The sequence below is a fragment of the Sceloporus occidentalis genome, unplaced genomic scaffold (genome assembly GCF_023333645.1).
Source record: "Sceloporus occidentalis isolate IW3139 unplaced genomic scaffold, rSceOcc1.0.p SCAF_3, whole genome shotgun sequence".
Classification (NCBI taxonomy): Eukaryota; Metazoa; Chordata; class Lepidosauria; order Squamata; family Phrynosomatidae; genus Sceloporus; species Sceloporus occidentalis.
This window is the reverse complement of record NW_028316983.1, coordinates 158,069,259-158,086,144: the sequence shown is the minus strand read 5'-3', so window position 1 is coordinate 158,086,144 and position 16,886 is coordinate 158,069,259. Positions and strand designations below refer to the sequence as shown.

Here is a 16,886-nt window from a genome sequence, read left to right as displayed (position 1 = left end):
TTGTTCACTAGTTACACATACTTTGCAAGTACAGTAACACCCAAAATCCACAAAACAGTGATACCTTTATGGGGCCAACCAAAATGCACAATATACATCTTGCAAGTTATCCAAGCTCCACTGGCTTCTTCATAAGGCAAAGATGTTAAAAATTATACAGAAGAAAGAAAAATTGACAATGTTAGGCATAGGCCTGCATTTTGTCAAAATGTTGTGGATGTTGTCGTCAGTTGAGATGGTATGGAAGGCTATTCGTGCAGGCGGGCCTCTCCTCCTAGCCATGTGGTTAATGGGGGATTCTTAAATGCCATAAATATTAAATTCCATTAGCAAGACAAAATGATACTTCTTTTGACTAATATCGTCATATTTTTTTCTTTTCTCCTGTATGATTTTTAACTCCTTTGCCTGCTGAAAAAGCCAGTGGAATTTTATATTGTGCATTTTGGTTGCCCCAGTAAAGGTATCACTGTTTTACAGATTTTGGATGTTATTGTATTTTGCTTCATGGGCAACACAGCTGTCCCTGGACATACTTTACAAAATGTTTAGAAGTTATACTTAAAAATGCAAGACAGTGGTCCAAAACACACTACAGAAATAGTCCAGTTTGAGACTGCTTTAACTATGCTGGCTCAGTGCTAGGGAATCCTGGGCATTGTAGCCTATTGTGACACCAGAGGTCTCTTGAAAGAGAAGGTAAATATTTCACAAATATACAGTGTCCAGAATTCCCAAACATTGAGCTAGGGCAGTTAAAGCAGTCTCAAACTAGATTATTTCTGCAGTGTGTTTTGGACCTTTAGATCATCTTATTCTTATTATACAATAAACTCCACATCACCATTATGTTTTGTGTTCACTTGGGCTAGCTCTCTTGCATCCATATTTGAATAGTCAAATATGTCCCTTCAAGTAGCTGACATTTAATAGATGGGAAAATGCATTGGTAAGGGATGACTAGCTAAAAGTATGTTGAATAAATTTATTTCCTGTCTTCCCATTTGCAGGTTATTTTTATGGGATTTTTTCGCTTCATTGGTTTATATTTTATTGCAAGTTTTGATAGCATAGTTCGCCGTTGCATGCTACAAAAAGAAAAATCTGAAAAGACGGACTGAAGCAGAATGACTCTGAAGTGAATTCTTTTTATAAAGGTTGACAGTTTGCTGCTAAATGGAACTGTATCTGTGGCCTGAATATGCCTCATTTAAATATACTCTGGATGGAAGAAGTGGTGATCTTCAGTGGTGAAAGAAGGAAACAAATGAAAAATTTATAAAAAGACTTTGTGAAAGGGCTAATGAAGAAGACTGCATTTTTCCTTTCTTTTCTGTGATTTGAAGTAAAACACAGACTATTGCCTTTTTGTAAAAGCAGAGCTTCAGAGTGGCCTATTCAATGGTAATTATGGAACAATACTAATAGTAGTGAAAGGTTTGATTCAGTGATCCACTTCTTAATCTGGGGCTGTTTCAAACATACATTGTTTTTACTTGGTACAGTTCTCCTGCATTCATACATGAACCAAGCGTTCTGTATTGATGTACTTATATGGTTCGCCACTTATGTGTGAAGACATTCAAATAGATGAGGCAAATCTAGTCACAACAGCAAAACTAGCCAAAAAATAAAGTGCTTCTCCTCTGGGATAATGCACATAATTGAGCCAAAGTCTGGTTTGTGAGTTGGGAAATTTGAATACAAGAATGTGGTTTGATGCTAGAGTACTTGGAGAATGAGTAGGCCCCTTCTTGAAAAATGATGTGATAGTGCTGTATGAGAGAACAGTATCAAGCTGGAGAATGAACATTTTAATTTGTTCATAAAAAATTCCCGTGGAGATAAATTTTGAGTTCTTACCAGCATTTTCAGAATTTAGACTGTTTTGATTAATGTTCCCACTCCTGAAACTTTCATAGTAAGTTTTATGAAGTATTTCCCATATTCTATTAAGCACTATATTATATATATACATATATATGAAATCTCAGTAGTAGAACTGTTGCTATATGGTCCCAATTTCTTGGTATGGAGGCAATGAAGTATGCTTTTAACAGTTTTAGATCTTAAGGAATGATGGATGACCCAGTCTTTGCTGAGATCTTGTTCCCCCCATTTCACCAAGAATTCCCCCACTAAATAAAAAAGAAGTCTAAGTGGCAACTGCTTGGTTCACTTGCTTGCTGTTTGTAGTTTAAATTCATGTTTAACTCTGCCAGTTCAGTAAAAGAAAGAGATTGTTTTAAAGAGCAGAGATTGAAGTAAAGAAATCAGGTGCCAGCTAGAATTAAATGTAACACAAGGAAGTGCTTAGATTTCCTTTCTGGTAGTAGCAGCTTGCAAGCCTGTCAATATTGTGTCAGGGTTTTAATCCAAGAGGTCTGTTTCATTAACTAGGTAGAATTTGGTTTTGCAAAGTACCCCTCAGTGGTCTTTGGGGAATTGTATTGCCAAGTTCTTGTTGGTTATAGATGCCATGGAGACCCAGTATTCAGTTGGCAGTTTGGAAATCATTTCTGCTATACCATATTATCAAAGTGCCTAGGATATCTCTCTTACAAGAGCCTCAGCAACCAGTGTGTTTTCTGCCAGAACCAGAGGTCTTCCACTACCAGAAATAATGGGGTATGTGGAGATTTGGGAGAAGAGGAAATTCTTGTAGGGCCCAAAATGAGACAACTGCTTCTAATTCAACTCTACCACTGAGTCTTCCAGATCTAAACAGATTTATCCGTTCTTAAAACTGATGCAGTTGCATCACCAACTGCTTAAGTACTGAATGGCTATGTTTACTTTTTTTGTTCTTTCACACAAACTTAAGTGTTGGCTCTTCAAATGTTGAATGTGGTAGTTTTGTCTAAATGTCAGCATTTGGGCCATCTGATATTTTGAGGTGCTGAAAAATTTGCTGCTTAGAAGAGAGAGAGATGAAGAAATAATGGGTCCATGGTGAGTAGTGCTGGTGTGTCAGAAGGACCAAAATCTTGAACTTGCACGTTCCATTTTAATTCCAGTTATCAGCTGTGATTCAGTAATTTGGTATGCAGTGGAATTTTACACAGAATCAGCTTTGTGTATTTTCATTGGACTGTTTTAAATGGAACATTTGAACTAGAACTTATTTTCCTTATTGGCCATGTTGAATTCCTACCACTAGAGTTAGTGAATGTGTACCAAGACTAGTCAAGTGCTGCAGAACATCATTCAAGCTGCTTAACCATATGTTCAGTTCAGACCTCAAATTCTAGGTTCTGTGGGGCAGTTCACAAATGCCAAACAACCAAGTAGTTTAAAGAAAAAATAATCACTTATACATTCATTTAAAGAACATGTTTAACTCTCCCAATGTGCTCAGATTTTGCTCTCTCGGTCTCTTCACAGTTGGACAAAAATGTCTTGTCATATTTCCAGGTTTGCTCTTTAACTCTAAATATTAAACATTCTTATGTTACTTAGCATTAGGGCTTATGTTCAGCTCAACTGGGTTTAATAGTAACTGAAGAAAAAGGAAGGAAATGGATAACTCGCCTGCAAATTGTATACTGTGAAATATGTTATGCACTTTTAATGTTAACAGTGAATATGGCAAAATCTCATAGCTCGCTTATGCTTGTTGCTTTACAAAGTGTTGTGCCAGAATTATAAATTTTAATATTTTGTAATTTCATCAAATAAAATAAAAGTTTATGTTTCATTTCTGTTGTGGTTTCTTCTAAAGTGTCTCAAATGATTGTTCCTGCCCATGCTGCATAAATTATTCACATTAATTTTTATCTTAAGACTTGCCCTTAAAAAAAATAGCTATTCTTTTTGAAACAACCTGAAGATTGAAAGTGGAGGTTTTGACTCCCATTTTACATTAATTTATGTTTGAAAGGAATAGGTTGGGGTGGCCTGCAGATGGATCACAGAGCTAACTCTACCTCATGCCCATCTTTGATGCTGTTTGTTTCATCTAGTTTCTGTGAGGTGGTTGATGGCAAAAAAAAAAATGCTTGAGGGAAGGAAGCAAGTTCCTTTCCCCATGTTCGGCAAAGTGCAACCTTGGGACCATTTGCACCCCAAGGCTGTTTTTGCAGCTTTTGACTCTTGCAGGCTGTCCAGACCACACTTTTCTGTCATTCATGATTAACAATTCATCTTTTCAAATATGTTTCAGGAGTCCCTGCACTGTTTAACATTTTAAAAACTTTACAAAACCTGTAGTATATTTCTTGCCACTTCTGTTTTTGGCATAGTCTCAGGGACAGAAAATTGAATCCTAAACCTACAGTGGTCACCCACTGCTGCCCTATGCTATCTTCCCAATCCAGGTCTCCCCTCCCTTACCATTTTGGGTATAAAATGTGATTACACAGTAGCCCTCTCAAAACTGCATTGCCCAAACATGCTAAAAGTGGTACATGGCTGGGTGGAGCATCTCCCTGGGTATGCAAATTGCTCTAGATTCATGTAAAGGTGTGAAAGGTTGTTGTAAGCATGTCTGACAAAACACATTTACTGACCTCACATTGAAGAATCTTGAATTATTCAACCAAATGGGTTTTCTGTTCCACCTCAGACCATGGTGCTAAATGGAGGATGATATATCAAGAAGAATGTTTGCAACTACATGCAGCCCTCGTACCACCAGGGTAATCATATACATGAGGCCCCTACCTCAAAGTATGTGACTGTTTTGTCCTCTTCTTTTGAGTGCAAGATAGTTCTTTCTTTGCTGTCAGGAAGCTTTAAATTACTTTTTCTGTTCCTGTGAGAGAATTCCATGTTGGCTTACAAGGAGCCATTTCTGAATGGCGGTTTTTAGCCTGATTTCAGTCTAATTTGGGTGAGGCATATTTCAGGAACCCTAGGACTCTGGAAAACACTACTACTTTGTCCGGGTGATCCTGTTTTCCTGCCCTGCTGGCTGCCACAGGGACTACTGAATTCACTATTAGAAGGAATATGATATGCAAGATGAAGTGGAGAGATAAAAAGTGTGGGGACAGCACAGATGAAAATGATTTCCTATGACTCATAACTTGCGTTGATGTTACTCATAGGCTTCTCTAACAATTCTCAGTTTAGCTTCCAGTAGGAAATAAGCCATTTAGAATCCAGGACAGTAACAACATCTACAAAATAACTAAAACCATCAGATGTTGTCTTGCATCTGAAAACAGGGTTTCCTTTTAATTCTGAGGCTATATGGGTGCTGTGGTCTGAGCTTAAGACATCCAAACAACAAGTCATTTCTTTTGTAAAAAATGGTTCTGCCCTCAAATTCTTACCCCAAAAGTAGCATGTTACTTCCAACCTCAACTTTTCAGTTTCTCCCCCTCCATGAATTTGTTTTGTTTATTAACTTATTGTACAGAATACGTTCTTCAACAGCAAAGAATAAATACATCCAGAGCCAAATAACTACCAACCCAGTTATCCCTTGAAACTGTCAGTGTTTTCCAAACTCCTCTTCTGTCAAACTCTAGAAATCATGTCACTTTTTTCTTTTTGTTTTTTAAATTATGTTAAATAAAATTTCAAATTACGTTGTCAAAAGAAACCATTCCAAGATTCCATTCTGGCCGACAACAAATCCAAATGTCTGGCATCCATGTTGACAGACTAAATATTAAGTATCCGAATTTCATTAAACATGTCTTTTTATTTCCCCTCTAATCACTCTGAAGTAGAAATGATAATTTCTTGAATGTGGCTATATTCCGTGCTCTGTCTAGATAGTTTGGACAATCTACTATGATTCCAACACCTAGTGATTTCTAATCTCACTGCACCCAGTAGAACCAAAGTAGTTTCTTATGCAATTGATTTTTATTCTCTTCCAAAAGATTGATAACTGTCATAAAGCGCTCTGAGGAAGTATTGATTTATGGTTTTTCCTAGAGATGCAGTTACTTTAGACTAAAACTTTCACAATTTAAGAATATGTTGCCCACATATGTTTAAAAGACCAAATACAGTGGTACCCCGGGTTACGAAATTAATTCGTTCCGCCGCCACTTTCGTAACCCGGAAAACTTTCGCTAGCCGAAAAGCCCATAGGCTTTAATAGCGAAAGCCGCGATTTCGTGTGAAATCGCGCCGAAAAGCACCAAAATTTGTTTCGTAACCCGGAATAACCTTCGTAACCCGGAAACAATTAATTTAAAGGATTTTTTTCGTAACCCGGAAATTTCGTAAGGCGGCGCATTCGTATCCCGGGGTACCACTGTACTCTCACTATCCCTCCCAACAGTTTTAGTAGCTATTCTCTGTTCAATTGAGTAAAGCCGAAGTGCCATCTATGTGCTAACTTTAACATGTATTCTTCAGGCCATGTTAAATTTCCTTAAACAGCCAAAATCTAAATTCTATTCCATTGCTGATATATGATGTCAATGGAAAGATCCACTTCCCAAGCAGGCCTTGCTCCTAATTTCCTAATCCATATTCTGCTACTTAATCATTTCTGAAACTTGCCTTCTCATATTTTTGAAGATATACAATAAGATTCAAGTTTTATAAGTTATCTTGTGGTTCCCTGGTTTCTAAAGGTATAATTTCCAAAGCTGAATATTTGCAATCACAGAAATTTTGAGCTTTGGCAATCTACATTTTGTGAAAACTTGTTCATATGATAGTGGGTTATGCCTCTGAAGTAGATCACTTTCTCTACATATGTCCCCATCCTTCCACCCTGCAAATTTTTATTTTGTTTGCAAAGTTAATTTTTTAAAGAGAATTCAGAGACACAGCCATATTCGTCTGGAATATCAGTATGCAAGGGAAGCTTGTAGCACCTTTGAACCTAACTATATAGAAGAAGTGGTAACATAAGCTTTTGTATTCCTCAGATGCCGCTTACATTTTGGTAGCAATCTATAACCTTGCTCTAATGTCCATTGTCACTCATGACACATCTTCAGTTGCTTTACAGTCATCCCTCCATATGGGCAGCTTTGATATTTGTGGATTTGATTATTCACGGATTTCATTAATATGTTCTCTCTAGGACTGTCTAGGTCCTCCAGTGCAACTCTGTGATCAACTTTAACTAAAAGTTGCACTGAAAGACCATTTGTAGCTACTCCAGTGCCATTCTATGGTCAGTGTTTGTTGGACATTGACCACAGAGTTGCACTGGAGGACCTAGAAATTCCTAGAAAGGTGCCCTTCAGGTAAAAACATGGTGTTTTTGTTATTTATGGTTTTTCCATATTCACGGGGGTCTTGTTCCCCTAACCCTAGCGAATATGGAGGGACAACTGTAGTTGGAAAATCTATAGTGCATATTCAACTTTGGGATTGCTAAACCTCTCTTTGCTGCTGCACCAAGCAATTTATCTTTCCAATTCCACTTGTCACTTTTTAAAATTTATGGTGGCCCAGTATAAAAGGGATTATTGTATTTGAAAATGAAGGAGAACTCTAGATAGAATGTGTGCTTTGACTTCTACAATCCCACCTAATGAAGACAATTTTAACTTCCACCATATTTTGAGCTTGTTTTTGATCCACTGATGAACTGTTTATCATTTTTTAAAGCTATGAGAGTCCTTTAGCAATGTCAGAATCTGGGATTTTCTGTTGTGGGTAAATGTGTTTTATTGGGTATCTCCCATGCAAGCAAAATTATGCTCATAATTCTGCAATACAGACTTTGAGCATAAATGGAGAGAGAAATCCCAGAGGTGCATGCTGGGTTCAAGAAAGGAAGAGTCACTATGGACCACATTGTGAACATATGATGGCTAATGGAGTTCACCAAGGAATTCTCATAGAAAATCAGCATGTACTTCATAGACTATAGCAAGGCCTTTGACTGCATAGATCATGAAAGGCTATGGAACGTGGGAGTGCCACCACATCTGATACTCCTAATGAGGAATCTGCACTTAGGACAAGATGCTACACTTAGAACAGAACATGTAGAAACAGAATGGTTTCCAATTGGCAAACAAGTCAGGCAAGGCTTCATCCTCTCACCATATCTATTCAACCTGTATGCAATAAAAATTACAGGCCTAGACACAGAAGAAGGAGGGATGAAAATAGAACAGGGTGACCAGATGCCATAACTACAAAGGAGGACAAGCACTGCAAAATATAAGACATTCAAGAAAAATGTACTACATTACAAAATAAAAGCTAAAACACACATATAAATAAATGTAAATTCATGCTTCTTAATCATGCTCGAACTGCATAGATCATGAAAGGAGATTTTGAAATTCCTCCTGGACAGAAGGTTGAAATATAGGATATGTCCAGGAAAAGGATGATATCTGGGCACCTTGAAATAGGAAGAAGGAATAGCAACAGTCTAAATTATGTTGTTAAACTGCTCTGGTAGCTTTTAGGGCTGAAGGGCAGGGTATAAGTACTCAAAATAAAATACTATTAACAGAAAACATCATAGACCTGGAACAACTATTAAGAAAGATCAAAGAAGAAAGTACAAAGGCACTTTGTATCCTCTTATGCTGAGTATAAAGGGAAAAAATAATGACCATGGAGAACCTACACAAATTCAACCTAGACAATGAGGAAACAGAAATAGTAAAAGAGTTCTTGTACAAGAATCAAACATAGATCAGAACTGGGACTGCATCAGGAAATCAGAAGAAGACTGGGAATGGGAAGGGCAGCTATGAATGAACTATAGAAGATCCTGAAGAGTAAAGATATACAACTGAACATGACAGAATCATACAAGCCATTGTCTTCCCTAGTACTGTGTATGGATGCAAGAAGTGGACAGTGAAGAATACAGATAAGAAGAAAACCAATTCTTTTGAGATGTGGTGCTGGAGAAGAGTGCTGAGGATACTGTGGACAGTCAAAACAAACAAACAAATGGGTCCTAGAACAGATCAATTCTGAAATTTCCCTGAAAGCCAAGATGATTAAGTTGAGGTTGTCGTACTTTGGCCACATCATGAGAAGGCACGACTCACTGGAAAAAACAATAATGCTAGGAAAGATGGAGGGATGTAGAAAGAGAGGAAAACATCATGCTAGATGGATGCAGCTATTAAGAAGGTCATAGGTATGAATTTACAGAACATAAGCAGAGCAGTGGAGGAAAGAGAGTCTTGGAGGTGTCTCATCCACAGGGTCTCCATGAGTCAGGATCAACTTGAAGGCAGTTAACAACAACAAAAAATACTATAATAATTATAAAAGATCATATAATTGTTAGAGTTGAAGGAGAATGATGGAAGGTGTAGTACTAATAAAATGTAGGGGCATGCTGATTCAAAGAGTTGCTTGGATTTTGAAGCTGAAATTTGCGGTTGTGTGTGTGTAGGAGTAACTTTCCCAGAATTGCTAGTGGGAAGCAGATAGTGGTGGGGAGACTGGTATGGCACTGAAAGGTGGGCGGAACAGGTCTGATGTGAGAAAAGAGGGCTGATGTGTTTTGATTATTATACATATTAAGCTAAACCCTGTGAAGTTTATGGGCAGAGTATTGCTAAGGTTATGCCAATGTTTGTGGGTAATGGCACTTCTCACTTGAGATGTCTTTCTGTTAACACTTTGGTATTTTCTAGAATAAAGTTAACTGTTTGCTATACAGAAGACTTGTTCTTTGAACTACTGGGTAAAAGCAGTTCTTGACAAGTAAGCAAGATTCCTAAACATATATGAAAAAATTGAAATAGTCTGGTCCTTTGTTGTATTATTATTATTATTATTATTATTATTATTATTATTATTAAGCTGTATTTATAAAGCGCTGTAAATTTACACAGTGCTGTACATACAATCTTTTTAATTGGATGGTTCCCTGCCCACAGGCTTACAATCTAAAAAGAAACGACACAAAAGGAGAAGGGAGTGGTGGTGGGGAATGAGGGCCAGCAGTTCTTCTCTAACTCCGAAGCCTGCACCAAGGCAGATGGACTGGAGGGAGGGCTTGGCTTCTTAATGGATGGATAAACTTCTTCCAGGGAGGCCTGTTGAAGTTAGCCTGCCTCTCTAGTAGGATAATACATATAAAATACATAGCAATACAGGACATGATTCAACAAAACAGGCAACAAAAGTGCAACATATTTCAACTTGTTATAAGTCCTGTATGTGCTTGAAATTTACTCAAAAAACTCCATTAGGGCTGAAATCTTATTATCTAAATCCTACATGAATAATATAGTCCACATAAAAATAATCTTATATTTCCTCCCAACAATTTTTACCCCTTTAATTTCAGATAATGCTGTGATGGCCTACCAGTGGTTCCAATATTGGTGCAGATCATTGTTGGTATACCTCAGTTCAGCTTGAAGGGTTGTGAATCAGTCCCGTGTCTGATGATTATTGGCTTTGAACCCATATGCAATCTGTTAATGGCTAACAAAAGAATTGTCCACTGCCATTTTCCCCATTAGCTTAAAAATGTATTGTCACTCTAGCAGTCCAACACTGATGGGATCTGAAGATAACATTGCTAAGAGTTATTTGTTGAGCTGTAGCACCCTATATTAAGAGCACAACAGACCTCATGTGTTGATTGTCTGTCAGCATAAACCTTGCCTGGTCTGAATCAACTTGGGAGGTAAAGAATTAATTTAGGCAATGTGCTAAAATTGCATTGAAAATTGTTTGATCTTGATTGAGAAAGTATTATATTCCTCTGCTTCAGGTAGGGCCACTAACCTTGCCATCTTCCAAATATGTGGGAGTCCTCCACTGATGAAAATGTTTTCATATGGTTCTTATAATTAGTCTTCATTTTTTCTTCAAAAACTGTCTGCTCAGGTGTATCTGATCTTTTCTATCTTTCTTTATACCAGTGAATTAATTTGATTTTGTGGACTGTGAATGGCATTACCTGATTATAGTGTCATTCATTCCGAGAGTCAGGCTCCCCTCCCCACCCCTTTCTGTTGCTGAAATAATGATGCAGCAATAAGGACAGCAGAGAGTATTTGGGAAGCTGAAGCAGAAAGGTGGAGTGAAAATCCTGGTTATTGTTTTTGAAGTGTGGCAGATGAGTGAAGAGAACATACCAAAAAATGGAAAAAATAGAAAGGAAAAATATAAAGAAGGCATGGGAAAATGCAGCTTGAACTGAATGCATTTAATAATATATGTATTGAAACATTAATATGACAATGTGTTTATGAATGAGTAAAACAAAAATGCAAAATATGCTTTTGTAAACAGAAACAACAAAAAAACCAGGGAGCCATCTGTTTCATCATTGAAATGTCCATCTGGTCAAAGAAATAGATGTGTTCCTCCCCCAGTGCCCATGCATAGCAGAATTCTGACATTGTCCATTTCTTTCCTGATTTGCAAAACATATAAAAAGAAATCATGTCACAGCAAACTTGTTGCCTTTCTGTTCTTTTAGTCCCCACTAGACTGTTTCTTCAGCCACCCCAGACTGTGGAATGACCTGCCCAAAGAGATTCGACAGCTGAATACGCTGCCCAAATTTAAAAACGCATTAAAGACCAGTCTCTTTCGGCAGGCTTATCCAGATGAATTTTTAAACTGTGAATTTTAAACGAAGATTGATTTAATATGAGTACATCTTGTTTGTCTTTTTAAATGGATGAATGTTTTAACTGATGCCTTTTTAACTGATATTGTTCATCTGTTAAATATTGTTGTTCCCCGCCTCAATCTGTAGGGAGAGGCAGGTAAGAAATAAATATTATTTTACTTATGTAATATGTACTTAGACCACTGCAGCAAAAGACGCTGCAGGGGAGGGTACTCTTTGAAGGCCTCCATGGTCAGAGACCAGGAGGTTTTGCATGCAGTGTAGGGCACTGAATCACAGCATATGATGGAGCAAAGTGGTAGGCTATTTAAGCCCTGGACACTTTATTATGTGCCTCTTGGGATCATTACAGTACAGCCTGCCCTCCCAACTTCAGTACAGTGTAGGTTTGCTTATTGCTTTGGGGCTAAATAGGAAATTTTTCTCCCCTTTATTATTATTTATTTGTCCTATCTCATACTGTATCTGAGGGACTTTGACAATTGACTCTGGGTGATGCCTTTAAATAAGATGTCATTTGACAGTGGGGAAAGAATTTACGGTAAGACTTCAGTGTACACCTTTTGAAGGGTAGTGCTCTGGAGTGGTTATTAAATAAAAATGGGGAAATACTGACTTTTCAGTGCTGATTCTCTTTTTCTTAGGATTCAACCCCATTTCTTGATAAGGACCAAGAAAAATCTTGCTTCATTTGGTCACACTTCTGAGCCACAGGTCACCTCCACTTGGATGCCACTACACTGGCTTTCTTTTCTCCCTGTGCTATCTTTGACTTCTTTTGTAACACACATCAAAACATAATGCAACCTCCTTTTTATCTCTTCACTATCTCTTTATCTCACTGTGAATAATCAATAAGAACTGAAGTTCTTGTGCAAAACTCCCACCCTTAGCATCACATACAAAGTTATTAAAGTGAAAGCTGGGTTCAAGATGAACAGTTTGGCTTGCAGCATCGCCAATTTCAGTTTATGTTTTCTGTCAAAATTGCTGGACCACTGGACCTGTGTACCACATGAGATAGTATGTCCCTGCAAGACCACACACTCTCCAACATACAGTCGAAGTATTTTTAATGATGTGTTTACTAAAGTAAGATATGATCAACATATGAATTTTATCGTATTTGCTCTGATGTGTACAGAGATAGATTACAGTGAATGTAGATTCCATATCTGGTTCAAGGTGTTATCTGTTGTGTCATGCCCCAAATCTTGTCCCTGGGCAAAGTTCAGCAATTTTATATTATAGTTACCAACCACTAATAATTGTTTATACAGTGTTGGTATATTTGCTGCTATGTGCCTTCAGGTTGACTCCAGCTTCTGGTGACCCTCTCACGGAGCTTTCCTGGCAAGATTTATTCTCAGGAGGTTTCACATTCCCTTTGTCTGAGCCTAAGAAAGCATGGAACCAAAGTCAATTCCATGACTGAATGGGGATTTGAACCCTGGTTCCCTAATCGAACACTCAAACTACTGTACCATGCTGGTTATACTGAAGTTCTCAAGTCACAAATGGACCAAAAAGGCACCCTAGTCTGAGGAGATCAAGTTGTGTCCGCATGAAAATGGAGACAGCAACAGGGTGGGTGCCCATATGCCCCTCAGGTCAAATAGCTTGGTTGGCCATAAGAACAGGCCCTCTAGGCTGAAAATGCTGGTGATAAATGCCAAGTCAGTGAATGACAAAATGACATCTATCTAGGATCTGATTCTAGATGAGGACTTCAGCCTGGTTTGTACCATAGAGACTTGGGAGGTGTGATGTTAAACATGCTCTCCTGTCCTGTATAAGGTTCTATGTACAACAAAAGATGGTGGAGAAGTGGAGTTACAGTGGTTTATCATGCTGCTGTTCTCCTGACCCTATTCCCTCTCCTGCAATTTGCTGGTTCTGAAAGTGCATGGCTGGATTTTGTGGCATGCTACCCACCTTGACTGTCTTTCTTCCTGATTTATATGATCTTGGAGGCATTGTTACAATAACTTCAACTTCTTTCTTTATTTGTTTGTTTATTTGGCTGAGCATGAATTTTAGAATCCAAAATAAACTTATTATTATTATTATTATTATTATTATTATTATTCAACCATGATGTTGTCACATGTGATATCTAGCCCCACTTATTCCGAATGTCACTTTTCATGTTGGATGGATGAAGATAATCTTGGAGTAGAGGACTTTTCTGAAGTTATGTAGATCACTGTCCACTGAGGCTTCAACTTATGGACACTGGGAGTTCTCCCCATGGATGAAGGGCCAACTAAGATTGTCTGTCTCAGGAAGCTAATGAATTCTCATGGTTTCTTGATGGCTCTTAGAGATTTTCCTGTCACCTTGACAAATGATTCTCTTAAAGTCTTAGTTGATCTCTGGAATAGGAAAAACCCAGAATTATTTCCTGGAATGGAGTGGTCATAGAATCATAGAAAAGTAGAGTTGGAAGGGACCACAAGGGCCATCCAGTCCAATCTCCTGCCATGCAGGAAATCTCAATCAAAGCATCCCCAACAGATGGCCATCTAGCCTCTGTTTAAAGACCTCTAAGGAAGGAGACTCCAGTAAAATCTCCGAGGAAGGAGTGTGTTCCACCGTTGAACAGCCCTTACTGTCAGGAAGTTCCTCCTAATATTGAGGTGGAATCTCTTTTCCTGTAGCTTGCATCCATTGCTCCACGTCCTAGTTTCTGGAGCAGCAGAAAACAAGCTAGCTCCCTCCTCAATATGACATCCCTTTAAGTATTTAAACAGGACTATCATATCACCTCTTAACCTTCTCTTCTCCAGGCTAAACATTTTTAGCTGCTGCATCGCACTGTTGACTCATGTTCAACTTGTGATCTACTTGGACTCCTAGATCCCCTTCACACATAGTTTCATTCAGCCAGGTGTCGCCTGTCCTATATCTGTGCATTTCATTTTTTCCGCCCTAAGTGCAGTACCTTACATTTCTCCATGTTGAATTTAATTTTGTGGACATGATCATTCATGAGTGTCTCATCATGTGGAGCAAAACCAGTCTACTGATTTTCTACAGAGGCAGCAATGATGAATTACTGAGATGATCACTAGAGCAACATTGGCAGAAAACGCAGAATGAGTCTGACAAAAAATGGCCTAGGTACCTATGGTACTACAAAGCAACAAACAAATACAAAGCCATTATGACTCTGCACAAAGATATTTAGTGGATTTGTTTCAAGTGGCCAGGGAAACTCTACACCAGTAGAGTAGGCAAAGTGTATGCTGTGAGTCACATCTGTCACCTATGGCACCAAAGTGTGGCCCCTAAACCCCAGGTCTCAAATGAGTTGTCACCGATGCAAAATGTTGCAGTTTTAGACTCCAAACACTCTACGTAACCTCAAAGTTGTAAAAAAGGCAGAAAAATACCCAAAGATCAGTCAATTTTGAAACTGGAAGTGATGTCACATCACTTCTGGCCACCTCGGATACGCCAATGTGACCCACAAGTGTGCAAAACCACCCCACTCCCTCCAGAGTTTCTCACATCTGTTTTACAACCTTTGCAAGAAGCTAATTCAGACCAATTGATTGTGTGCTGTGAAATAATTACTTAGTACCTTGGAGACAAAATTGCTTGGATTCATTCTGACTTGGACTCTCTTGTCCAGTGCTAATGGTTATCTTTCAGTTTGCATTGCCAAAGGATATGGACAAGATACTTGGAGACATGTGAACCACTATTTTTGTGTTTGACCACTGTCTTTGATCTTCCTAGCTCATTACAAAGATGGGAGAGCACATGCTAAGTGGATATAATGAATGGTCAGTTGCCTCTTTACAGCAAAATTGAGACAAACCTAAAAGAGTTATTTGTAAGACTTCAGCTGAGATTTTTGAACTGTCATTGGAGAATCAGAAGGAGCTGCAGGCTTTTGTAGTTGAAAGAGGCTAATCTGGGTATTTGGTGCCAAAGTAAAACAATGACACTTAGTTCCTGATTTCCTCCCAGTGCTTTTGTAAGTGGCAGGGCTATCACATGCCCATCAAACAAGACAGTTGTGCCAATCCCTGTGCTGATGACTGAGATACTACTTAGACTGGCAGGAAGGAAAACCAGAAATAGTTGCTCACAATCCATGTAACAAATATTACTTCTATAATATGGATGCAGAAACAGAAGCACGGATGCAGCCTGCAACTTTCCCTCTTTGTCTGTTCTCAGTGCAGCAATTATATTTCCAATAAATGCTCTCATGGAAGCCAATTAAGATTGAAAATTTAAAGTCATGAATTACAATAGTAATGGTGAAATAATAGCACTACAATAACAAACAAGACAATACAAAAGAGGAGCACACTAAGTTTAACTAAGCTTTCATTCATTATAAGCAAATATAAAATGGCAGGCTCACAAAACAACGTGGAATGACAAGTACTTGGACTACAGATACCTTTTGTTATTGCAGTTTACCTGTTCACATTTCATTTGTTCTCATCTAAATCCATTCACTTTTTCTTGTTGCTGCAATATTGTTTTCCCTCTAGCTTTTTAAACCCACAAAAGTAATTTCAAAGACACCCACACCAACTTGTAAAACTTGAGCTTGGTTCATAGCAACAGCCCACTCAGTTCAGTGTGTAAGCTAGCAGAAAGCCACTCCCTTTTATTACAATAGTAAAATGATTCCACTTGTGCCGTGCCAACAATGTATCTGTAAACAACAAAGTGCAAGATCTATTTGGGGCAGAGAAGCATTGTCTTTCCCTTTTAACACTTCTACTGTGATTCAGTGCTTTTTCTTTGCCTAAAAAAGTCTGTTGGCATGTGTCTGTCTTGAGGTTACTCCAGGCAGTTTCCATGATTTATAGAAATGCTTCTTAGGATGTGCAAGAGGTGGCAGGCTTTAATTATTGGAATGAAAATCTGGGGAAGCTGTGTTTAAAGACTAAAGAAGGTAAACCTTCCCATCCTCCATACATGTGACCCTCAGTGTCTTCAGTTCCTTTTTGTTCACTTCAGAGCAGCATTGTTAGGAAATATCTGAAGTGTTTTCTGACTGGTTTCTTGGTTTTCAAAAATGGTTATGGAATGACTTTCTTCTCTCGTCTTTGCACAAACACACCAACACAACAATTAGCAAGAGCCAGTATATTATTTGGTGGGACAACAGTCAATCATCAGATGCCTGTCTAAGCAGAAAAGTCTGTACATGTCTGTGAAAAAATTAGTAGGATGACAGTCTAACTTCTCTGGGAAGTGAGTTCCAGAACCTGGGGGCAGCCACTGAGAAGTCCCTCTCCCATATTTACAGCAAATCTACCTGTGAGAGTAGTGAGAAAGAGAGAAGGGCCTACCTGCAGAACTCAAAGCACAAGCTGTTTTGTAAAGGAGAATACAGTTCTTCAAATAACTGAGA

General features: G+C 38.3%; 1 protein-coding gene across 1 annotated transcript in view; it reads left to right on the top strand.

Annotated features, from left to right (window-relative positions):
- Positions 1-3,697, top strand: part of LOC149316977 (3-ketodihydrosphingosine reductase-like) — a 39,600-nt gene extending 35,903 nt beyond the window's left edge. The window contains exon 10 of the mRNA XM_089516616.1: positions 1,011-3,697. Within this exon, the coding sequence (XP_089372742.1) occupies positions 1,011-1,121 (111 nt within the window). The 3' untranslated portion in view covers positions 1,122-3,697. The remainder of the gene's footprint in view (positions 1-1,010) is intronic.
- Positions 3,698-16,886: the final 13,189 nt, after the last annotated feature.